Below are 26,747 nucleotides of genomic sequence, written 5' to 3' on the forward strand. Positions count from 1 at the left end.
GAATTATTTGATAAGATAATCAGCTGTGGAGAACAATACAGAGAGGAACGTTACTGCAGCGGGTGATCTGAACCTGCCAAATGTTAACTGGGAAAGGAAAGCAAACGACAGAAAGCATGACCAACAAATGGTGAATAAGTTATTATGGGAAGGACAGCCGAATCAGAAAGGTTTTTTTTTTTTTTTTTTGCTAGTTGCTTTACGTCGCACCGACACAGATAGGTCTTATGGCGACGATGGGACAGGAAAGGCCTAGGAATGGGAAGGAAGCATCCGTGGCCTTAATTAAGGTATAGCCCCGGCATTTGCCTGGTGTGAAAATGGGAAACCACGGAAAACCATTTTCAGGGCTGCCGACAGTGGGGTTCGAACCTACTATCTCCCGAATACTGGATACTGGCCGCACTTAAGCGACTGCAGCTATCGAGCTCAGTGAATCAGAAAGTGATGGAACCAACTTTATTTTTTACAAGTTGCTTTACGTGGGAAGGAAGCGTCCATGGCCTTAATTAAGGTACAGCCCCAGTATTTGTCTGGTGTGAAAATGGGAAACCACGGAAAACCTTCAGGACTGCCGACAGAGGGGTTCGAACCGACTACCTCTCAAGCTCACCACTGCACACCCCTAACTGTATGGCCAACTCACATTGTACTGGACTTTATAATAAACTCTGAAATTAGTTTTACTTGATGTGGTAATTACTATATGAACATGAATAATCCCCCCCCCTCCACTGTAATTTTAGGGAGAGAAATGTTTTTTTAAGTTTTTTAAAATACTAAAAACCACAGATACTACAGTACATTCATTTATAAACTTATGAAGGAACTTGTTGCATCGTAGTCTTCATTAGTAGTAGACCTGTAGTCTAGTGGCATTTAAAACTCTGTTGAAATTCAATATCTTTTCTTCATAATTGTTTGGAAAATGTTGCAAAATGCTAATTTTCCAACAAAAACTGAAGTTACTTAGTTCAAAACACACCTGAGTCATCTATGACTAGCCTTAGAGCCCATAATTTTTAACTTCTTAATATTGCCTTCTAACTCCAAATTTCACTCATGAACACACATTCGAACGGTCTGCTTTTTTGTGAAATATTCACATTTCACATTTTATTATTTCTGGAAAGAACTTTTACTGCATGAAATACACGGCGGTTACTGTTTGTTTGCTCAGGATGAGCTTCATTTTTCCTCCAATCGTGTATGCAACTCTCATCCACATTGCAAATTCTTTCTGCAGTGTGATTACCAATTTGCTTTGCCTCTTCAATAATATGGAGCTTTTCTTTCATCCTATAACAATAACTCAAACCAATCATCCTAAACACATACTGCTTAAACTGATGCTATGCAAATGACACAATATTAACAATTTGTATATGGCATGCTTCTCACTTGTGGCAGGAATGGAGTTGCTAATAGAGTGGTTAGAAAATGATCCGCTTCCAGATTTCTGTATGTCAGGAGCACTGTACCAACCTTGACACAAATAATACCCACAACCCAACTTTTCGGTGCCAAATTTTGAAAATATGAAAATCCACAGCAGGGATTATTTGCATATACATAGCAAATATTTATGCATGTATAGAAAGATATATGGCATGATTAAGAACACACAACAGAGTAAATAAAAAGTATTAGTACAAGTCGGTGTGAGAAGAGGAAGCAATGGAAAACGTTTCATGTTTGTCCTTGTCTCCTCTTTCTGTTGTTCCTTCTTCCCATACTGGCCTGCAAGTGTGTTTACTCCATTTTATATTTCCCTTCATGTTTCTATACATGATTTCTATTCATGATTTGATTTTTCACTTGTTTGTTTCTTTCAATTACTTAAATTCATGCAGTAAAATTAACCTCCCCTCCAAAAACAAAGATTATAAAAAAGTTTCTTTGAAACTAATGTCTATCTGGTTCCTAAATTTCACCTATATATTATTTGATAACTGCTAAATCAGAATGGCTGATGGCATAAATATAGTAAACACACAAAACAAGTTCCTTCAGGAGAAGGATAATGATTATGTAATGAGGAAACTAAGCCACACTACCATTGAGTAGAAGGTTAAACTAACTTTTCTTGACTAACTGCTGCAAAGGAAATTACCTTGTACTTCAACATGACATTCTTGTCTTTAATGTCTTATATGCTTCTCAAAATGTTACACATTTCTTTCTTATGCCAGAAAGCATTACTTCCCATAACTATTTAAAAACATTGCCATATTCCAAAGAAACATGAATAGATTAAAGGAGAACAAAAGATTAACCACAAACAGCATGCCTAACTGTTACTCTCCCTTCTCATTCTTTTACTTACACCTTAGTGAAGAATATACCACTAACCATGCAGAAACTACGGTTAATAAGGCAAGAAAATATTCAGTATTAGTACACAGGGGTTTCACTCTCTCCTCAAAACCAGAAAAAAGTATTATTCAAAGGACAAAAAATTCAGTTAAACTTATAGAACAGAAAGCAGCCAGCAATTATAACAATTCAATCAGACACTTTAATGTATTACCTATTTTCTCAATCACTACAGCACAGCAATCAACTGGTTTTGAAGATTTAATTTTCATATTACTGTCCTCTCATGTTCAAGGTATATGAAGAAAATAGAGTAAAAGAGAAAAACTCACCCAGACAGGCAGATGACAGAGATCACTACTGAAGAGAAAGACAAATTTTTTTTTTTCTAATTACATACTCCTACCAATATAAAACAAGTTCTAAGATATCTCAGGCAAGAGGTGTAGAAATAAACCAACACACCACATGATCTATGAGGCATTTGAAGAGTGTATGCAGCCGCTTCTTGAGGGACATCTCGTCTCGGACACGACTAGACTTGGGTGTCAATGTAGTCACCTTCCTTTTCCTTCGCACTGAACCACGCTCATCCGAGTCATCTTCGCTTTCTGACTCCTGAGATCATATGTAAAAATTTAAGTTGTTATGCTACAGCATAAGTATAACAATGTTTTATGAAAGGTTATATTAAGCCATAAAATGGATGTAATGCAAAACCATACATTTAACCACATATTGTGCACAACTGATATTTTTTGTTTTGTTTTATCCATTTTCAGAAAGTTTTCAAGAGATGAGATTGCATTTTACATAAAGACATTGCGTGAGTCTTTGTAATTTGTTTGTGTAGTACATCTGATAGAAAAGTCATAACTTCAACTTTCAAAGACGAGTACATATTCTCGATTGAAGGATGGCCAAAGACCTTCAAGTAGGCAGAAAAAATGTTCTAGAGTAGATGTTGTAAAGTTCAGCATAAATGCAAAATCAACATCTTGTCCACAAAACCCCCAACACTTAGAACAGCAAAGATGGGTACCCAAAACTGATAAACCAAATGCTAGGGGGGGAAAAAAAACCCTGTCTTTTGACCTTGACATAATGTATGTCTCTAGACCAAGATCATTTCCTCTATATACGAAGTATTCTCTAGTAACTGCTCAATGAAAGAGGACGTGGAGAACAGAATACGTGATGCCCATATAACTTTCAGATATCTTACGCATATGGTCTTCCTGAATAAAGATTTAAGAATATATACAAAACTGATGGTGTTTCGAGCAGTTGTTATCTCCACCCTGCTCTACGAATGTGAAACCTGGACTCTATATCGCCATGATATGAAGAAACTAGAATGCTTCCATCAACAGAAGCTCAGATATACACTGACTGACAGAGCAAATGCAACACCAAGAAGGAGTGGTCAGAACTTTATGCCAATTGCAGGGTAGACTGACGTCACTGAGGTATGCTCATGATGTGAAATGCGCCGCTGTGCTGCGCACGTAGCGAACGATAAATGGGACACGGCGTTGGCGAATGGCCCACTTCGTACTGTGATTTCTCAGCCGACAGTCATTGTAGAACGTGTTGTCGTGAGCCACAGGACACGTGTATAGCTAAGAATGCCAGGCTGCCGTCAACGGAGGCATTTCCAGCAGACAGACGACTTTACGAGGGGTATGGTGATCGGGCTGAGAAGGGCAGGTTGGGCGCTTCGTCAAATCGCAGCCGATACCCATAGGGATGTGTCCACGGTGCAGCGCCTGTGGCGAAGATGGTTGGCACAGGGACATGTGGCACGTGCAAGGGGTCCAGGCGCAGCCCGAGTGACGTCAGCACGCGAGGATCGGCGCATCCGCCGCCAAGCGGTGGCAGCCCCGCACGCCACGTCAACCGCCATTCTTCAGCATGTGCAAGACACCCTGGCTGTTCCAATATCGACCAGAACAACTTCCCGTCGATTGGTTGAAGGAGGCCTGCACTCCCGGCGTCCGCTCACAAGACTACCATTGACTCCACAGCATAGACGTGCACGCCTGGCATGGTGCCGGGCTAGAGCGACTTGGATGAGGGAATGGCGGAACATCGTGTTCTCCGATGAGTCACGCTTCTGTTCTGTCAGTGATAGTCACCGCAGACGAGTGTGGCGTCGGCGTGGAGAAAGGTCAAATCCGGCAGTAACTGTGGAGCGCCCTACCGCTAGACAACGCGGCATCATGGTTTGGGGCGCTATTGCGTATGATTCCACGTCACCTCTAGTGCGTATTCAAGGCACGTTAAATGCCCACCGCTACGTGCAGCATGTGCTGCGGCCGGTGGCACTCCCGTACCTTCAGGGGCTGCCCAATGCTCTGTTTCAGCAGGATAATGCCCGCCCACACACTGCTCGCATCTCCCAACAGGCTCTACGAGGTGTACAGATGCTTCCGTGGCCAGCGTACTCTCCGGATCTCTCACCAATCGAACACGTGTGGGATCTCATTGGACGCCGTTTGCAAACTCTGCCCCAGCCTCGTACGGACGACCAACTGTGGCAAATGGTTCACAGAGAATGGAGAACCATCCCTCAGGGGACCATCCGCACTCTTATTGACTCTGTACCTCAACATGTTTCTGCGTGCATCGCCGCTCGCGGTGCTCCTACATCCTACTGAGTCGATGCCGTGCGCATTGTGTAACCTGCATATTGCTTTGAAATAAACATCAATTATTCGTCCGTGCCGTCTCTGTTTTTTCCCCAACTTTCATCCCTTTCGAACCACTCCTTCTTGGTGTTGCATTTGCTCTGTCAGTCAGTGTATTATGAACATAAAATGGGATGACTACATTCCAAACACAACAGTTCTAGAGAGGGAAATTATGAACAGTATACAGGCCAACATTACTGGTCACCAACTCAGATGGACTGAGTATGTCCAGCACATGAAAGATGACAACTTCCTTGAAAAATTCTCTATGGTAAAATCAGTACAAGCAGGAGAACCCACGGTGCCCCTCTGAAGCGCTATATAAACATTGGATTAAGAACATCTTCAGGAGCACTGACATTGATACAAGTACTTGGTATATCATTGCAAAAGACCACACTCACTGGCACACAAAAATTGCAGCTGCTATTCCATAATTTGAGCCTAAACTTCGTTGACAGGAAGCAGAAAAACATCAGAGGCGTGTGCAACCACGACCTTCACTCTCTATAAGCTGCAACCTATGTGGTAGTATATTTCATGCCAGGATTCATGTCCTTAGACATCAGAGGCATCTGTATCCCAGAATTCAAATATTGGAAGAATTGCAGGAGAGATATAAGAGCCCACAAACACAAATGATGGTACCAAAGGTACTCATTAGCAGATGATAGCCATCAATTATCACAGTGATCATGTACCTTGTTCTTCCCCATTATTACTTTAAGAACATTAGGCTAAGAAAGAACAAAGAAGACCAAGATTATGATGGAATCTCTGAAGAACAGCACTGGACAACAGAACGTGGACTGAAATACAGTGCTGGATGAAAAATGGTGCAGAGACAGAATGGAGAGGAGAGGAACCATATTTGCCCCCACCCAGTGCCGGCTGGAAAAAGGCGGTGGTGGCGGTGGCAGCGACGACGCTAAGAAGGTAGAGCAGATGAAATAGAGGGAAACATTTAGGGATCATTGAAATTGTTAAAGGTACTGTAACACATACGGTAGATTCCAATATGCACTGCATTCAAAGGTATAGCAAATTAAATATAAAGAACTCTTACATACTTGGAACAACAAAATCTTTCCCAAAAACTAACAAAAGTTTGATCAAGGCCCAGAGTCTGAAGGCCTTGTCACTTATCTGACTATGTTAGCAGCGCAGCTGAAAAACGCATAAGATTTGCAGGAATATGAATAAAACATTAGACTGTATATATAATTTAGCACTTGATTTCTAACAAAGTTTTTCTGAGAGAGTATATTTGAAGAATATTTTCAAACAAGATCCAGGTACTGTAATACACATGAGTGTATTTTATGGCTTCATAATATATGTAACATCATATCCCACCTGATCAAATTCAAGCAGCTCCTGCACCTTGGCCTGCATTACTTTTTGCAACCTCACAGCATCCTGAGGACAAAATAAAAAGCATATTTTCGAATACAGCAGTACTTTTGTTTAAAAAGTGTTGGATGAGCTTATGAGAATTGTTGGACATTCTTTGTTTTTTCTATGAATGCACAACAGCTCCAATGTTAGCCAGTAAACTAATGAGTAAAACTTGCTCACTGTAGATGACAGATTCCTGTCATGGTATGAATATTCTGAGGACAATGTAATATTTTCTTTTCAAAATACTTTGCAACAAACAGCTGTACATAAATGTTAATCCTGCCTGAATCAATGTAATAATGTCCTTCACCAATTCCTGCAGAATATATCATAGAACCTTGATTCATAAATAGTACTTTGTAGAGGTACAGAATACAGTATAAAGTATGACAGTAATGAGAAAGTGATATAAATTATTATTGTAATGTTTAACATATTAACTTGATACTTTTTTTTTAGATATTAGGCAGAGTAAGTAATGGCCAATGCAGCATTCAATTAAATTTTTGACTATTTGTCAGTTACAGCAATTAGGATCTCAGTTACACATTTTGCAATTGGAATTCATGTTAAAGGAAAGGGAAATTGAGAGGAATGCCTGAAAACAGAGATCAAATTTTAAAAAATCTTTAATATGTCTAATCAAAGTGATTTGTATTACGAAGGATACAGAGAATATAACTGCTCTTCATTATCTCCAGTACATTTTTCATATGACAAATTGCAATACGGTGTGTTATAGTGCTGGCCGAGATGTACTGGAAAGAGAAAGAATAGGAATTGGCAGATGCACTTTCCTGTCAGCCCAACTTGCTGCCCAAGCCATTCAAATCTTAGAGTTTGTCATGTAGGGTTTCATACAACTGAGTAAGCCAGCAGCAGATTTAACTTTCGTGTTACTAAGCATTATTGCTACTGACCAGTTTGGCTTAGCAGCCATCACGTGAAACTAGCAGACACGCAGTTCAACAACACCATTAAGATCATTTCAGATGTAGGAAGATCAGCATCTACCCACTGGCTTCCTGCCTTGAGGAATATCGTGCCTCCTCCACTTCCAACTCAAATCTCATCACCTGCTAATCATCCATGCAAAGAAACTGAGAGAAAGTAATCGACACCAGCGCCCAATGAAAGGAAGAGTGGACTTCCAGAACAGAAGAACACTTCTGGCCTCTGCATTACTCAAATACAGGGTTTGGTCTTGAACAGAACTTGGTCCATCTTTAATAGGCTCTGTTGTGGTCATGGTGTCTGTGTTGCAGCTCTGTTCAAGTGGGATAAGATCCAATCCCCAAGTGTGATTGTGGAACTTCTTCTCAAACTATCCAATGCACTATGAGAGCATGTAGCAGAAAGCCCATTCTGGTGACTGGTCTAATTTTTTGGAGGTAAATACAGACGTTAAGATAAAGCCATATGCGAAGTTTTCCTGTGTCTATGTTTTGTACATTTCCTTTTACATACACATACCTGCCATACGATAAATAATAAAAATGCTTATTGAATGGAGTTTCGCTGACAGGGCAGGACATCAAACACTGTGTATAAAGATACTTTGAGATAGCAATCATTCTCAAAATTATAGGACTGAAAATTCCCAAAGGCAGGAAGAAATATGAGTGCCATGTTTTAGTTTTGGGTTGTTATACTGCAAAAATATATGATACAGCACCCATATCCATATACTGAATTTGGATTTGGAGAAGGGTACTCGAACATACTCACCAACAAAAACAAAACACTGAAAAATAAAAACATTAACCTCTTCAGTAGCATGCCCGATAAATTCTCTGGCGGCGTGCACTTGCCCATATTGTAACCACCCGAGAAATTCTCGTTTGACTTCAATGTTCATTTCTTGAGTATTGTAATCTCTGCAGAAAATGTTTTCCAACATACTCAACAGACTGCAGGAGGATTTCCAGCTGCATTCATGTAATCTTAGGCCTAAAATATGTCTTTTCTCCGCTCCTTTACCTAGAGTCTCTGACCAGCTGACGAGGTAAACAGAAATGGCGAGTGCACAATAAACGAGATGGTTGTCTGAAAATAAAATAAGGGATTACATCGAAGATGAATCTGTAAGTGACATTAGTATTTCTGCTAGTAGTGATAATGATTTGAATAATTGTTTGGATGATTATCTTCAGTATAATGCAGACTGCATGTATAAAACTAGTAGTGTAAAACTGTATGTTACATATGAAGAAAATGGTATATACATGCATGTTCAGCTTGTTAAAATTAGTATGCTAATGGGTTAATGAAGTCCTACTTTGTCTCCACTCCAGCGTACAATGTGAGGTGTCTGAAAAACCGTTGCTCTTTTATTGGCTTGAATCCAACCAGCTGCCAGTCTGCTGACCATCTATTACATGGCTGGCCACAACAAGGCTCGCGAGCCACATGCGGCTCGACACCAAACTTAGAGTAAAATTAAATGATACAATTAATGGAATCTAACGACATCGCGTGGCCGGCGGCAGTCAGTAGCAGTGATGTGCGGCTTAACGTTATTAGCGCTGTAGGCAAGTGGTGAGAGACGGGAGGTGGCGGTAGTTCCGGGGCCTTCCGTTAGATAGTGCTTTGAGCGGGAAAGTGTGTCAGTGAGTCAATGTCATGAGGTGAAGCCGGTCGCATTCACGTATAGACAGTAGAGATTGCCGATACTTTTCTGTATGCAGTTGTATGCTGTTTCAGTACAGTTGTGGCCTGTGTCTGAACAGTTGCGATGCTATCTAAGAAGCGTAAATATGAAGAGGAGAATCAAGCTTTTAATACCGGCTGGGAGGAAGAATTCATTTTTGTAGATAGAAACGGTAAGCCAATGTGTCTTTTGTGTCAAATAACTTTGTCACAGTTCCAGAGCAGTAATCTAAAACGCCATCATGACACTAACCACAGCGGTTTCAACAAAGATTTTCCTGTTGGATCTCAGTTAAAGAAAAACCAAACTGAAATCACTAAAGGAAAAACTTCATGGTCAGAGTAGGGTTATGTCAATTTTTACCAAGGAAACAGATTTGACAACCGAAGCTGGCTTCATTTTGGCTTTTAGTATTGCAAAAGCAGCTTTACACAGAGGGGGAGTTTATTAAGAAGAACATGGTACAAGTTATTTAAGAAACTGCGAAAACTGAAACATATCAGATGTAAGGCTTTTCGGGTGTTTGCTCTATTAACCAGCATTTCGTCTTAGGTCTGACACTAGACTCTTCAGAGTGGGATGTGTCAGACCCTACCCACTGACGCTGGGTGTATGCAGGTGAACTTACCAGAAGCCTATATATGAGGCACAGTCTGATAACTGCATATGGGAGATAAAACTCCACAATGGAATTATTGCCCGCCTAGCAATTCCGAATGGAAAATTCTAAATTCCCATAGAGGGAATTAGATATTTTTCATCAATAGAGCATGTCAAAAATGACCAAAACATATCAGATGTAAGGCTTTTCAAGCATTTGCTCTATTAACCAGCTCTATTAACTGATCAACGAAATGCCCGCTGCTAGACAAACAATAGAGAGGCGAGTTTTTTTTATTAGTGCGGATATTTGAAATAATTTACAAAAGGATCTAAGCGAGTGCTCAGCAGTAAGTCTGGCTCTGGACGAGTCTACTGATATCAAAGATAAAACACAACTAGCCATATTTGTGAGGTATGTGTCAAAGGACTTACAGGTGGTGGAAGAACTTTTAGACCTGGTTACTTTGAAGGATACTACTCGTGGTTGTGACATTAAAGAAACCCTGGATGGTGTTTTACAGAAAAACTCAGTGCCTATCGGTATTAGTGTCAGCATTGCTACCGATGGTGCACCGTCTATGACTGGCATGAAACAAGGGCTTATTGGGCTTTTAAATGCTGACACATTACTTCCTGATTTCCCACCTGTACATTGTATTATTCACAGAGAACACTTAGTAGCAAACTATTTTCAGTACCCGCATATTATGCAGGTAGTTCTAAAAGTTGTGAACTGTATTCGCTCATATGCCAAAACACACCGACAGTTCAAATCTTTTATAGAATATATGAACAATGATGAGCTTCTTGATGATGTATCTTGGTACTGCTTAGTAAGATGGCTATCAGTAAGCAATGCTCTTGGCCAATTTTTTGAATTACTTGATCCAATTAAACAGTTTATGGAAGAAAAAGGAAAATCATTTCCTGAACTTAATGAACCCGGTGGTTGTTAGATTCAGCTTTCTTTACAGATGAGGACCAGTATTGAAAAACGCTAAACATCAAGAAAGAGAAAAACTTATTTGTGATTTGGCCCAGACTGTATATAGCTTTTGTAGCAAGTTAAAGCTTTTTGGGAAAGACCTTCAGACTAAAACATTTTCTCACTTCAAATGTTTTAACAAAATTACTGAAAGCCTTCCTGATGTTCAGGTGGAAACTGAAGATTACTGCTGAAGAAATCAATGGCAGATTTAATGATTTGAGATCACTTAAACCTTCATTTTCATTCCTGGAAAATCGTTCTTCTGTTGATGTTATGGGCGATGGCTGTCCTGTTTCATCATCAATAACAAACGATACAGCAGCGGTAGGGTTGGAGCTACTAGAACTGCAAGAGGACGAAGGACTAAAAGGATTCAAAGTGGCGTTTCTACCACAGAATTTTGGAAGAACGTTCCTGAGGAAAAATACCCACTAACAAAATAGTGTGCCAAGAGACTTATCTCAACCTTTGGGACTACTTACGTGTGTGTGAATCACTGTAAACCACGCTTAAATTCATTAAATCTAAATATTGATCTGAACTAACTAATGAACATTTCAGTGAACTTATGCAAACTGTGCTTACCAATTATCAGCCAGATTTTAAAAAAACTAACAGCAAAAATGAACGTTCGAAAAAGCACTTCTCAAAAGTAAAATCTCATTCCTTGATGTGTACCTGAGCAACAATGTTCTGTGTAGTGTATAAAATAATTGTTCCTTCATTTGTTACAAAACTAAAAACGTGTCTTCATTTTATAAACCATTTTCTAAACATGCTCCCAATTTTGTCTCCTAAATTTGCGGCTCCCAGAATTAAGGTCAGTGGCCACCCCTGCTCTATTACGTCACACCTCCCAGCCTGGTCAGGTCAATGACACGCTGCACTTCCCCTTCAGGTGCTTTAACCCTAGTGTTCTGATGTTGTTGTGGTCATCATCATCATCATCATCATCATTTCTTGAATTACAATTCTGAACACAATTTGATGTAGATAAACTTATGTGATTGCCAATTTTTCCAAGAACCTATATCATCTGATGACGCAAAAAGGGCGTTGAAACTAGTTCTGATTGAAATATATGTTGTAATTTCATCTAAACAACAGTTTTTATGTATTGAATAAGGTGGATCCAAATTATAATAAAAGTTAGAATCTAATGATGTTCTTTTAACCTTTATAGGTCGACAGGCATTCTGTTTTTCTCGAGGAGATTGAATCATCTTATGACAATTACACACTTCAATGTGGAATATCAATGGTTGTGATAACTTCTCGAAGGAGTTAATTAAATATCTCAATATATATCGAAACACTACTACAAATTCCAGCAAGAAAAAAACAAATCTTTCTTGTTATGTTCAGCGTACTTGAGCATCATGGACTCTACCAGTAATATAGATACCAAACGTAAACATACATTTTTGGACAATTCATACATTATTGATGCAGTTGAGAATTCTGACAGCGATATTACATTTTCCTCAGATATTTATGAAGAAGTTACTAGTGATGATGAAATCGTAAGTGGTGATAATTGTAATGCTTTTTTTTAATTTGCTTTACGTTGCACTGACACGGATAGGTCTTATGGCGACAATGGGACAGGAAAGGCCTGGGAATGGGAAGGAAGCGGCCGTGACCTTAATTAAGGTACAGCCCCAGCATTTGCCTGGTGTGAAAATGGGAAACAATGAAAACCATTTTCAGGGCTGCCGACAGTGTGGTTCAAAACCACTACCTCTCGGATGCGAGCTCACAGCTGTGCATCCCTAACCGCTCAGGCAACTTGCCCGGTGATAACTGTGATGAAAATGGTGCAAGTTGTGATGAATGGCAAGACATACATACTGCTGATTCAATACCTACAAGACACTCATTTTCAGTAAGAAATACGGGACCACAAATTAACCTGAATAGTAAAAATTCTCCAGGTGGGTACCTGAAACTGTTTCTTACAGATGAACTGGTGCAGGGCATTGTTACAGAGACAAACAATTACGCAAACGCAAAAAAAGAGAGCTGATCGTACAGTTCCAATTGGAAACAATAGAAAGAAGTAACAGTGAACAAATTCTTGTGTTTCATTGTTACTGTGATAAATATAGGCCTAATTGGTTTACTGAACCTAAAAGACTATTGGAGTCAAGAATGGAAAAATCATATACCATTATTGCAAGACATTTTTCTAGACAGGTTTATGCAAATATTTTGGATGTTGCATATTTCGCCCTACTCCACAGACTACAGGATCTCTGACAATGATGAAAATAAATTCACACTTTCCTGGATTATCATGAGAAGTTCAGAGCTTATTTTGTCCCTGGTAGAGCATTATTTGTTGACAAAAGTACTATTAGTTTCAAGGGGTGCATTTTCTTCAAAACTTATAACCCGCAGAAACCCACAAAATGGGATCTGCCAGACTGAGTGGCTCAGACGGTTGAGGCGTTGGCCTTCTGAACCCAACTTGGCAGGTTCGATCCTGGCTCAGTCCGGTGGTATGTGAAGGTGCTCAAATACGTCAGCCTCGTGTCTGTAGATTTACTAGCACAAAAAATAACTCTTGCGGGACTAAATTCCGGCACCTCGGCGTCTCCGAAAACTGTAAAAGTAGTTAGTGGGACGTAAAGCAAATAACATTATTATTATTATTATTATTATTAAAGTGGGATCTGAGAATTTATGTTTTAACTGACTCCGCTATTGGCTATATTTACTCATTTTTTCCGTATTAATGAAAAAGCTTAAACTGACACACTAGACAGGTGAGATCTACCATATGCAATAAGAATTGTGATGCACTTACAGTACATAGAAAACTTTGTCAGTCTGTTCCATTTGCTTCAGGATACCATATATTCATGGACAAGGTTTTACATAAGTGTTGATCTGGCAAACGAGTTATGCAAACTGAAGTGTCATAACACTGGGACGATCATGCCAAACAGAAAAGGAACACCAACTCAAATATTTTCTAAGATGAAAACTAGAACTTATAGGTATGGCGATGTTATGGTTCTTGCATGGAAAGATAAACGTGTTTGTGTGTTCTACTTGGCACACCGTTGCGTCAGGTGATATACTCGGGTAAAATCACAAAACTGGAGTGGAAGAAGTCATACAAAAGCCACTAGCAATAACTGATTACACGATGAATATGGGAGGTGTTGACACTGCAGTTTGGAGTCCTTTGGAGGACTGTCAAATGGTGGCAAAAATTACTTTTCTGGGGCCACGATGTTGCCATTGTGAATGCTTTCCACTTGTACAAGATGAAAGTACACGAAAATGGAAAGAAACCAATCACTCACTTTCAGTTTAGGAGAAAATTGGTGGAAGAACTAACGGTCCAGAGAAAGTCTGTGCGATAATCAGTGAAGAGAGGTCGTTAATCAACACGTGATATGTTTGAAAGGCTGTACGGGATATCACATTTTATTTATTGTAATGAGAAAAGCAACACAAAAGACTGTGCAGTATATTCAAATAGGAAAATCATGGGTGGTCGAGGGGAAACTGTGTACTTTTGCGCAATTTGTGAAAAGAACTTGGTCCGCGTCGAGGCATTTGTTCCGAACTATGTCATACAAGCATAGATTACAGGCCTAAAGACTAAAGGTGTATATATATGAAACAACCTAGAAAATCAGAATCAATAGCAAACTCAGCCCTGTACATAAAGATTCAACCATGTATTTAAAGTTCAGTACAATTAAAGCATTTGAGTAAAACATGTCTCTTTTAAATACCGCATTTACCCAAATAATGCCCACACCCTCATTTTAGGAAGGCTCATTTTGAAAAAAAATGAAATGAACTAAAATTCCTTCCATCGAAAGAGCAATGTAGGCATAAACAAACCTTTCGTATCACTCAGCAAGGTCCAGATGGTCTTTACGGAAATATGAACATGTAAATTTACGGATATAGCTGCTTTGCTTGAGATGATAAAAATACATTTTCACTGCTATGAAATATAGGTATTTTCCATGAAAATGAGCAAGTAGGCCTACTTACGTGACAGGTATTTCATTAATCTGAACTTGCAACAGGCTCGGTTCCCTGCAGATGGGAAGATTCGTTGTCTCTTGCATCACTAGAATCCTCTCCTAAATTACAAGTTCGTCACACTCCACGTCTAAAACACTCCTCATACGTGGTCTCTTTTTACTCGACAGTAACACGACCGGTGGTGGATAATTCTTTCTGTGCAATGTAAACACTTGAAATAAACACACTGGCAAAATCTGGTGTTAGTTTTGCGATACAGTAAAACCTCATTATTTCGAAGTCTTTGTAATACAGAAATTGGACTTCCAATTACGTGATTTTGAATTAACAGCCATTTTGTAATTCAGAAATGCCAACCCTCGCAAGTTTTCACGGATTCTGCTTTTCCGCGTACTGCATGCTACGTGATATTGTGGCGTTCCTTAAAACATTGAATACAAAAAAATTACGATTTCACTCTATTTTCAACTATGAAACACACTATAGACACACCGACGTGAGTGAAAGTGCAGAAAGCTACCCCTGCACGTTCTGGAAGATGCGTTCTATCATGACACGGAGAAATTTTGAATTTACATTACTCTGTAAAATATGGTACTATTAAAAACAATGTAGAGTCAGTTTAGAACCAAAGTCTGCATTGTTTTCTGTTTAACTATGACATATGGGGACAGTTTTCTTCCATCTACGGTTGCACAAAGCGTAACTGTACACTCAGCATCGAAAACCAGGTGAGCCAGGAGCCAGTTGGCAACCTCCACGTAAATAAAACCTGCAACCCAATTTCGTGCCTCAAGATTTTTTTTAAAATATGCGGGGATTATTCGCGTAAATACCGTACAACCTACTGACAAACACACTCTATTTAAATATGACTGCTAAAGGTAAAAAACAAAACATGCCATTCTTTGTTTAATAGTATGTATTTTTATTCCTCGTTTAATAGCGAGAGTTTTTACAGATATGTTACAGTGTAATATTTATAGTGAAGTTGTATGTTCGACAGACTGAAAAGCTTTTAACTTACACTTAGCTGAATCAACACTGGAAAGTATGGCTTCCTTCTTAACATTGATATAGGAAACAGTAGACTTTGTTTGACGACTTTCATCTGGAGCATAGCATTGTATAGAAAAGAAACATGGGCAATAACTAGCTCAGAAAGAAAGAGAATAGAAGCTTCTGAAATGTGGTGTTACAGAAGAATGCTGAAGGTGAGATGGGTAGATTAAATCACAAATGAAGAAGAGATACTGAAGTGAATCGGTGAGAAGAGAATGATTTAGCGAAATATGGTGAGAAGAGACAAAATGATGGGACACATTTTAACTCAAGAACTGCAGACCGTCTATCTGACTGACAGTGCGACTCTTTCTCAATTGCTATTGTCTGTCTCACTGATGATCAGGAAAATCGTCGTACTTCATAAGAATCTCAAAAGATGGCAGTAGTATGCTTAGTTGCTAGTTGGAAAGTTTATCTTTCTTTTGAAAGTATATGTAATCACTAGAGACGGGAATTTGCCTATTTTGCCTATTTTATTCCTGTGTTCACAAACGTAGGCTTTTGAGATATACATCCATTTTAGAGTCTTTTTAGCTATATTTTGTTGGTTTTATTGTGCCTATAAATACCTATTTCAGGGGTTTGTGCCTATTTGGAGTATAATTGCCTATTTGATGCATTTTGACTGTATCTTAAAAAAGCCGATTTTCTTCCAGTGCATTATAGTGTGGCTAGTGTGCTCGACAGAATTATCTTCTCTTTTCTCAATATCTGTTTACCCCATGAACAAAAATGGGAAGTCTCCGAAGTCACCAGAAATAGTTCTAGGGAAATTTCCATCAGGAGAAACAAGGAACAATTTGACTTCGAAGCCTTCAACCCCTCCCACCTCCTAAGACATATGCGAGAACCAGTCAACGTCGTACTATGTTTCACAACCCATATGTCCTGTACCTCCCTTTTGATGCAAACTGTTGTACACGTACGCTTTATGTTCAGAACGTGTTGTGATTTATTGTGAAATGGAAGAAGAAGAAGCGTGTTTGCAGCAATGCCCAAAGAAAACTCGTCGAAGTCCTACTGGCTGAAGCAGTGGATCACAAGGGATCCCAATTTTATTACGGATGGAAGGGTAGCCTGTCAAGCTTGCTGTAAGGAGGTAAATTTGTTTGTTCCTTTTATATTTTTTGTGATTTAGAACTATATGTATAGGCCTGTTAATTCATGTATTGTGGCAAGTTGTTTTGTTGCAATGCTGCATTAGTCGTGAACTTTCAATCATTTATATTGCTAATATGTAAATAATCATTAGATTACTGAACGAGGAGTTAGAACGCCGGTGGTCTCTTGACTCAGAATGGATGAAAATTAAATAGGTATTTTGAACTGTATTTCCTGTGAAAATAGAGATTTACAACAGAAATGCAATTTTTAAAACTCCCTTCAAAAATTGTGAATTCTATTACAATTCCGCTAAGCCTTCGCGAATCACAGGTTGCAGATCCAATGTAGCCCGGCTAGGACGATGTCACATCGCGTTTTACAAGGCTGCCAAGACTATCTTTACAGACCAGGCCAGCGAAAAGACCGTTAGTTGATTGGAGAGGTCCGGTTAGTAACCGCTGTGCTTGGGGGGAAGGGGCCAAAGCGAGTGTGAGGGGCGTAAGCTCCCAGGTTAACAAGCCTCTAGCATCCCCACTAGAGTCTTGCTAAATAGTGCCAAAAATAAGGTTATGGGTGCATGTCACAACAATTTCAAATTATGTGGTTTATAATTTTCAACGAGGGTGGCGGCCTTGTGTGCAGACATGATGCAGGATCTGTTGCAGGCAACAGAAAATAGTCTTCATGAAAGCTGACACAGCTGACCAAAGCCGGCGAACAGAAACAAATAAAATGTTCACAAATTTGAGATTTATAGTGTCTCCATTTTCATGCTTCTATATAAGTAAGAATACTGTTAGGGCCAGCTTGGTGGGTCCTTGGCAAGCATAAACGACGGATCTCTCCTCTATGCTGCTCCGGTATCATTTCACGCCTTTTTTAATATATTTTTCACTCTGTGAACTTGACACGATACTGCCAAATTATAACTGAAAATCCTTGAGGACATATTTCTATGTAAATTACTCATTCCCTCATTCCTACTTTAAAGTTTTGTACTTCTAGAAACATCATCTCTAATAGTATTTTTTATGAAACAAATGCATGATATATACTAAACATTATTGCCAATTAGCCCAACTGTAGGAATTTAAGGTATAGGGACAATGTAATTTATGACACTTTTATTATTTTGTAAATCTAATGTGAGAAAAATACCACATATATCAACTTAGAAATACTGTGATGCATCTGATATAAGTACAGAAATCTGTATCTACACAGCCTTTCTAACAGTTTACTTTGGACAGCGACCAACAACCATTTTCTTCAGACCTATGTACTGAAATGTTGGGAGCTAATATGACCCTGCATAAACCAGAGCATCTTCAAATTTCAACAAGCTGCCAGGAACAATCACCAAGTTGGAGAAGACCGGCATGCCCCTGGTGGAGTCATTTAGGATTGTGGAAGAAGTAAGGGGAAGTTTTGACCGAACCTTTGGGGCGGCAGCCGCTGTCAGCGAAATAAAACCAGATGAAGTTACTTCATTGATGTTTTGTCCAATCACTTCATGTGATGTTGAGAGATATTTCTCTCAGTACAAAAACATTATGCATGAGAGGAGAACAACGTTGTTACCGGAAAACATTGAAACGTTGCTTGTAAATTCCCTGTATAGTAATTGAGTATATTATTAAATTATAAGTAATTTTTCATGCCTATTTTACACATTAGTGCCTATTTAACTCTTATTTTGGCTAATTTAAGAGCCTATATGTCTGCCTATTTTAACTGTCTTTAGTGCCTATAATTCTCGTCTCTAGTAATCACCAATAGCGTTCCAGGGAAAACACTCAGTATTGATGAGACATTAGTTGGCACAAAAAATAGATCTCATTTGATCCAGTATCTGCCAAATAACCATCACTACCAGTGGGGAATTAAACTTTTCAAGGTGCGCAAACCAGGTTCCTCATATACAATGTAGTTCAGTGTGTATTTACCTATAAAGTCTGGAGGTTCTGTACCAAGTGTGTATTTACCTGTAAAGTCTGGAGGTTCTGTACTAAGTGGTAAAGGATTGGGCTTTGATGTAGTTTTCAGTTTACTTAACAGTTCTGGCAGTATATTTGGAAAGGGGTACCATATTGTTGTTGACAATTGGTATACTTCTGTTGACCTGCCATTAGCTCTTTGGGAGAAGAATACTCTTTCCACTGGTATTTGTTCTTCTTAGCATTTATCCCTCTTAATTGCAGGGTGTGCTGTTCTGCACTTCCTTTTCCACTTGATGTGGTCTTATGCATCTTCAGGTGAGACTTTCGCCACATGCACGACCTCCCGCAGAATATCAAGTCATCGCTTCTTTGGTTGCGTCGTGGTCTGCAGCCTTTAACGTCCTTCTCACAATTGAAGAACTGTTTCTGTGTAGCACGTGGCCACACCATCGCAAACGACTGTTTTACATTTTCTCAGGAACTGGGGCGACACCAAACATCCTGATTTCTGATGTGATCCAGTCTAGTGAGTCCCACTGCCCAGCAAAGCATCTTCATCTCCATGACGTGCAGTTGTTGTTTTGTGTCTCCTTGCGATTGGATAATACACGGTTCCATACAGTGCCACTGGTCTAATGATGGTTCTATAGATTTTGGATTTTAGTGTACTTCTTCCACCACCACTAAAAGTAATGAGGTGCGATGGACGCTTTCTGAAAAATGTGTTGGCTACCGCCAAGACAAATGCCGCAGTACAATCCAAGATTCTGTTCCCATCCTCATTTCTCTCTCCAAAGCCCTGATCTCCCTGTATTCTATCATATCCATCCCTTTTTCCCCCCGACGTGTCCATTTAAGCCCCAATGAAGTGGAGCTCATTTTCCTCAAGAGATTGTAGGCAAGTTACAAAGCTGGTCCAGAATTCATCCTTTTCATCGTTGGCATATTCTGTTTGCGCAGCATAACAGGAGATTATGTGCAATGATTTTGTTCCGCTACTAATCTTGATGGACATCAGTCGGTCGGATAAACAGCTAACGATGATAAAGATGTTTCCCATAGGGAACCTGAAATATTTGTTCCGAATTAGTAAACTCATAATACCAATATAGTTGGCCCATTATTGGGCATTAAAAATTTTCCAGCTAATTCATTTCTGGTTGCCAGTGTTTCGCCCCAGTGTGCTAAGTTGGGCTCATCAGTTAGTAAATAGCACACCTACCAAGGCGCCTAGTGCTTAGTGTGTAGGCCACTGTGTAAGCTACTAGGAGCCACCGGCAGTGCCAATGCACTATTCATTTGGAACAAATACTTCAGGTTCCCTATGGCAATCAACATCTTTATCATCTGATGGCCAGGCAGACATCAATTTTTGAAAATGAGACAAAGTGTCTCATAGTGCAGTTCCTCTTTAACTCCTCACTTGTGAACGTGGTACCTGAGGTCCGTTTGATTCGAGATCTTTCCAGAGTTATGTTTATCCAGCTGAAAACATTGTTTGCCGTGCTGAGTGGCTCAGACGGTTAGGGCACTGGCCTTCTGACCCCAACTTGGCAGGTTTGATCCTGGCTCAGTCCGATGGTATTTGAAGGTGCTCAAATACATCAGCCTCGTGTCGGTAGATTTACTGGCACGTAAAAGAACTCCTGCGGGACTAAATTCCGGCACCTCGGCGTCTCCGAAAACCATAAAAGAGTAGTTAGTGGGACGTAAAACAAATAACATTATTATTATTTAAAACATTGTTCTCCACAAAATCTCGCCTGTCAACTTACGGCCTCAAGTTCACCTCACATTATTGAATATAATACTGAAATATAGGTTTGAAACTATTTATATATTTATATATCGTTCCAAGGTCAGTAGTCTATTTTTAACAGCTGTTTAGATATAATTAACAAAAGAGATTTTATATGAAACTTGCTGCTACTGTTAATTTTATGCACAGTTACAAGCATTTAACAATGCCAGGAGATAGAAATGTACAGAACTGTATATAGAAAATTTTATGTCTTTTCTAGAACTTTATAAGGCGGTATTTAGGAGGTATTTGTTTGTCAACTATCCAAATGTTTTATGATATAACGCAATTGTACATTACAAGGTATTTTAGAAGGTTTATGTTAGTACATTCATATATTATAAATATTCTAATGTAACTTGCTGAATGTCCTTGTTACTTCATCCTAAACTGATGATGACATATACAATGCCGAAACCAGTACCTAAAAATGACAATAAAAATGTGACGTTTTAATTATTTCACATTTTTTATAGTATTGAACAGGTGGAAAATCCTACCCTTATCTTTGACTGTAAACCGTCACAGGGGTCATAAAACCGAACAACAACCGGGAACACTTTAAAATTCCCGTGGTTTGAGGCATCCGTTAGCAGTGTAAAGCAATGTTCCTGTCTGAGTTGTTGTTTGACTTGTTGCTCAGATAAGGGGGCAAACATTGCAGTAATTACACATTCACATTTTGTCTGTGCACATCTGAATTTGGGCTCGAAACATGTTTGGAGAAGTTTCGAAGCACAGTCACATGAGCGAGAGCTTTGATTTTCTTTAGCTGTAAGGTGAGCCCAGGCTCCTTCAGCAGCTGCGATTTCCAAGTACTTGGACGTAGGTGTTGCACTCTTGAAAAAACTCGTCAATGCTTTGCTTGAACTTGCAGTACTTTCAGAATATTTATGTTTGGTAGATTGCATATGTTTGGTTATATCATGTCCACCGCCATGTGCAACGCTAAATGCTGCCCCACAAGACTGACATCGAACATCACTGTCGGATATTGCTCTCTTAATAAATGGGAATTTATTTTGCAAATCCGTATTAAATATGCATTTGCGTTTAGGCATTGTGCAACAACAGAAAAGAAACCAAGTGTTTAAAACTGTCAATCTGCAAAGTGAGACATTTAACCATCCCCTGAGTTTTCGAGGGGACAGCGGGACAGAATTCCTAAAAGTGGAACTGTCCTGCCGAATCCGGGACGTCTGGTCAGTTCAGGTATCACACACAAAATAATGCCTATTAATTCAAACCCTCTGGCATTATTAGTACAGTTGAAGTTTCTCCTGAAGATATAAAGCAAAACTCTTCGTAAAACAATAAGAATGTAGGCATCTGCCGTGTTTTACCCAATTTGAACTGAAGAGGTAAGACTAATTTACATTCCTGATTTTAATAATACAATCAATAGTTTAAATTGTTCGCACCACTATCTATTTCTCTTTCCAGTAAATACTGCATAGAGTAATGTAAACATTAAGTATCTCCAAAGCACAGTAAGTGTTGACGAAGTTCACCTTCATCGCATTTTCTTCCACTCTTAGAGCAAAACTCACAGCAGTCATAATTGTGACAGTCTCAACATAAGACATCATGACAAAAAAATAGGTCTACTCCTACATGTTGTAGGTAATTAATTTCACAGTACAGTCACATGATTAGTGGGAGACATTCATTACCAAGTCATATGGATTTAAACAGAAAATCAGTATTCTTAATTTAATTGACAATTTCTGTGTACAATGAATAAAATGCAAGAACACAAATCACTTTCTGCCAATATATGCAAATTAAATCTGCATTAAAGTTGTTAGAAACAAGGATGAACATGATGATGAGAAAGGTGCAACAGAATGGAGAGGCATGAAAACACAAAACACTACAACAGTCACTGATATCGAGAGTATTAACAAGAATATACTTTAAAAAAGACACAAAAATGGGAATGAAGTTGGTGCATGACAAGTGTAGGTAATATTAATTTAATACGGGCAAGTAAGGAAGCTAAACCTTTAGTAATGTTTTCAAAGGTAACAATCTCTGTTGGAATGACTATTTACTGCATAAAATATCAATAAATTTCTTCTTGAAAATGATCAACTTGTGTTGAAGGTCAGTAAAACTAGACAACTAATGTGAAGAAAATAATACTTTGAAAACTGATAATGTATTTTTAACTACAATATCGTAAAGGCATAAATTTTTAAAAGCTGCAGGTGATTATAACTGGGTAAGTATGAACATGAGCTAAGTGGTAACAAAAATTAATAATCCAATTCTGAGCCAAATAATATAATTGAATCGTGCAGTCGAGTAAGGAACTAAGTCAGATTTTGCTACTTTTCAGGAGAGCAAAAAAACTGATTTTCTTCAACACGCTTCAGTGAATAGTTCCCATTATTTTATATAATATTTAGATCAGTGATAGATATGTAACGGAGGTAACAGGAAAATGTTCAAGAAAAATTTATAAATTTTATGACCGTTTGAACTTTTTTGACTTAGTTCCTTTCTACAAAAACACCGAAAAAAATTGGGGGTTGGGAATAAATCTCTCATACAAGCTATACCAACCTTTGTTATATATTAAACATAGCATAATGCAATACATAAGCACTGTTTACAGTTTATCCAACAGAAAAACAGGGAAACAAATACAAATGACCTTGAAGCGCCAAATAACTGCAGTATTACAACCGAGACTACTAACCTAAGGGGAATTCATTGGCTGCGAAATAATGTCCAAATAAAATGCCAAAGCATCCTCATTCACAACATATTTCAACAGTTTACGCAAGTCCTTAATCTTCTCAGCTTTTATTGGAACCCCACCCTCTGGATATGCTGCTTGCCATTGGTTGCAAGGAAAATGTGCAAAAGTTACCTTTCTCAAGATGAAACGTATGTTTCACAATGCTGTTTATGAAGGGAAGTGCTACAAGAACTCCTGGTTTCTCTGACCTATATCTGTATTATTTAAACGAAGAAGGAGAAAATGCAATCTTTCCAGCACGAAGAGTATTCTTTGTCAATATTTCAGCTGATACAGTCACTTTTTTTAAAAACTCAGGCCACCACTTGTCAAAATTAAATACTGCACTTGAGTCTACTAACTTAACTGTAACATTTGCTTTTCTGTTTACAATAATTGTCATATACTCTTTGATAGTATAAACTCTGTCCACTTTTTAAATGTTTTTCTTAAATACCGCAAAGTCCCTGTCGCATGGTAGGAATGAATGACCCCTCTCGGGAAAGTACTGTCTAATCTCCCTACATCGATTTGAAGCTGCCAGGCCTAGCATTAGTCTTATGACCGTATGGTTCTTATTTTGGCCTGGAGAACCATCAGAGAAAACTTGTAACTGATCAACATTTTCTGACACAAATTCGTCTATATAATCTTTCAGGAAAGAAGCAACTTCATTCGCACCCTTCTTTCCTTGGCATTCATGATACATATACACAATACACTTGTCCGTTGCAAGATCATGAATACAAAACACATTCATCCACAACTGTCTCATGTAAAACACTTCTTGCACCGGTATGTGTGGGAGGGGCAGATTTTGCATAAAGTCAAAGGCAAGGCCTGTCACTTTGTCATTTGTTCTACACAGTGTTGCAACTTCTTTCAATGACCTGTAGAATTTCCTGCTTCTTCTTTTACGAACATCATATTCAGCCTGAGCTACACGCTTTGTTGATTCACAAATATGTGGACTCCTAAGTTTAGCTGGAATTCCTCACACTTGCTGCAGACATCGATCTGTGGTCGTCCGAATTGGTAGTTATAATTCTCAACAAAATAAGTTCTGTAGAAGCTGTACTTGACTCCACACTCTGGGTATTTTGTGACAAACATGTTGTGCATTTCTTTAATAGTTAAGCGGGCATCTAAGTAATGCAGTTCTTTCCCTCTGTAATGAGTCCATTTCAGAGAGAATGATTGAATATGATCGGATATCAGTTTAGTGTTGTACCAACGCCATAAATTGAAATATCCCCTGTTATACTTACATCGCATGCAACGTGCGGCCAAGAATGGAACTAAGTCATGAATTGCAAGTGGTCAAGAAACGCACTAAGTCATCGACTTAGTGCGTTTCTTCAGAATATGCCTGATGTCCATCCACTGTTTCTCCCATAAGGAGAAGGCTGACTTATTTCTTTCATTTACCAAACGATAGGGCTTGTTTATGTCAGGTAAATGAGGCAATAAAATGAAAATGGCCGATTTTGACTTAGTTCCCTACTCCACTGCACGATTCAATTATAAACCACACCTGCAGGTATTCATACAAATACAGTTTCACATACAAATATTCATATACTACTTAGTTCTTTCACAACACAAAGTACATAATATATACAGAAAACAATGCACTGTAACAAGTTAACCTACCTTGTACAGCCGTGAATCAGCTCTGTTGTACTTCTTAGCATTTTCAAACATGATGTTCATATCTCCTGCCACTTCACTTACTGTACCATAATCACCACGCTGCAACAAACACGCACTACTACAATCATACAGTAGATACATTTTTGAAAATAACGAACATAAGCAATTTTTCAGTAATTAAAACTATCACTAGGGCTTACATTCGAGCACATTAGCATATTTTTTTCCTGAATAGTACACATTGAAACAAGCCTTTCGGTGGTATTTTCATCTCTCTGGGACCAACAGAATTTAAATTTATCGAGCATATAAATGTATAAAACTGCGGTTTTCAGAATAGAAGCATATAAATGCATATTCTTGTGGTTTTTGTCTAAATAGTTTGTTTTTCTTCGAACACCCCCCCGAATTCGGGCCCTGACCATCCTTAATGTTCAAAAACAGAAATAATTACTGAAAAACCTATCTGGTGCGAATAATAGAACCGTAGGTTTTTAACCTTTAGTGAGATCATTCACACACCCTAATTGGCCTCAGCTGGATTAAGAGTGCGACTCGTCAGATAAGCTCTGGAAGCCCCAAGCATCCTTTCACTTTGAAATGTGAGGTATTTTAGTGGTGTGCCTATTTTGGGAACCAGTATTGTTTAGGTGGCTTTTTCCATGAAGTGGTGGAAGATCCGACCCGGTCAAGTGAAGTTTCTGCATTCTACTCTCAGTTCTCAGTTTGTAATTGTATCCATACATACCTTGACTTTTTTTCACTATTTTGGTCCGTATTGACTTATATACAAATTTCTATAAAATAATTTTCCGCCTTGTCAATACTTTATACACTTTATTCTATTTAATTACCGTACATGTACATGTTTCGAGAGCCTCTGCTCTCTTCCTCAGCGGTGCCAAATACTAATTATCTTAGGACTATGGTTCATTGGTATCATATTTCAATTATATATTAAAATATATGAATTTTAAATTAGTTACAATATTACTCTAAGTTTTTCTTTTGCCCATTTACATTGTCATTTGTCACATATTTTACCAGAATTTTAACAATCATAAATGATAAAATCTAATTAAATTAATCTCTCTATGTTAATTTATGTCCTACTTCACTCATTGTTTGGGTTCAGACAAACATCACATCAATTCAATTTGCGGATAAATTAAAGGAATGGAGTAGTAGACTTAAATGAAAATTCTCCAAATATCTGAGTCGTCGTCTTCTTTTTCGTAAAATGTCTCTAAATTTTAGTTTGGTTTTGTTTATTTAAGGAATTGGAAGAGAGTAAGAGGAGAAAATTCTGATTCATAAGATGTCTAGAAAATTAAAGCAGACGTTAAGAAAGAAGAGAGAAGAAATATTTTAAAAAAATGACTAACTTCATAAATGCAGTTTATTAATTTAATTTACAAAGTGGCTATTTATTATCTGTTATTTTATCATTCAGGATAGAGACTAATTTTATAGATTTTATAGAAGATGAAGAAAGAGTTACTATTTTCAGATATTAATAAGGATATAAATTAACATAGAGAGATTAATTTAATTAGATTTTATCATTTATGATTGGTAAAATTCTGGTAAAATATGTGACAAATGACAATGTAAATGGGCAAAAGAAAAACTTAGAGTAATATTGTAACTAATTTAAAATTCATATATTTTAATATATAATTGAAATATGATACCAATGAACCATAGTCCTAAGATAATTAGTATTTGGCACCGCTGAGGAAGACAGCAGAGGCTCTCGAAACATGTACATGT

At 38.3% G+C, this 26,747-nt stretch overlaps 1 protein-coding gene across 12 annotated transcripts in view; it reads right to left on the minus strand.

Annotated features, from left to right (window-relative positions):
* The window catches only part of polybromo (protein), a 618,289-nt gene that overhangs the window by 350,919 nt on the left and 240,623 nt on the right, over positions 1-26,747 (minus strand). For 11 of the 12 annotated variants that reach the window (XR_010858640.2, XM_067138036.2, XM_067138039.2 and 8 more), the window contains 3 exons: positions 24,975-25,073; positions 6,366-6,428; positions 2,782-2,934 (listed from right to left, as the gene is read on the minus strand). Coding sequence is in view for 11 of the 12 variants with exons in the window: in XM_067138036.2 (XP_066994137.2) it covers positions 2,782-2,934; positions 6,366-6,428; positions 24,975-25,073 (315 nt within the window). In the remaining variant the exon portion in view is untranslated. The remainder of the gene's footprint in view (positions 1-2,781; positions 2,935-6,365; positions 6,429-24,974; positions 25,074-26,747) is intronic. The other variant, XM_067138030.2, reaches the window with a different exon arrangement.

The sequence above is a fragment of the Anabrus simplex genome, chromosome 1, assembly GCF_040414725.1.
Source record: "Anabrus simplex isolate iqAnaSimp1 chromosome 1, ASM4041472v1, whole genome shotgun sequence".
In the NCBI taxonomy this organism is placed as follows: Eukaryota; Metazoa; Arthropoda; class Insecta; order Orthoptera; family Tettigoniidae; genus Anabrus; species Anabrus simplex.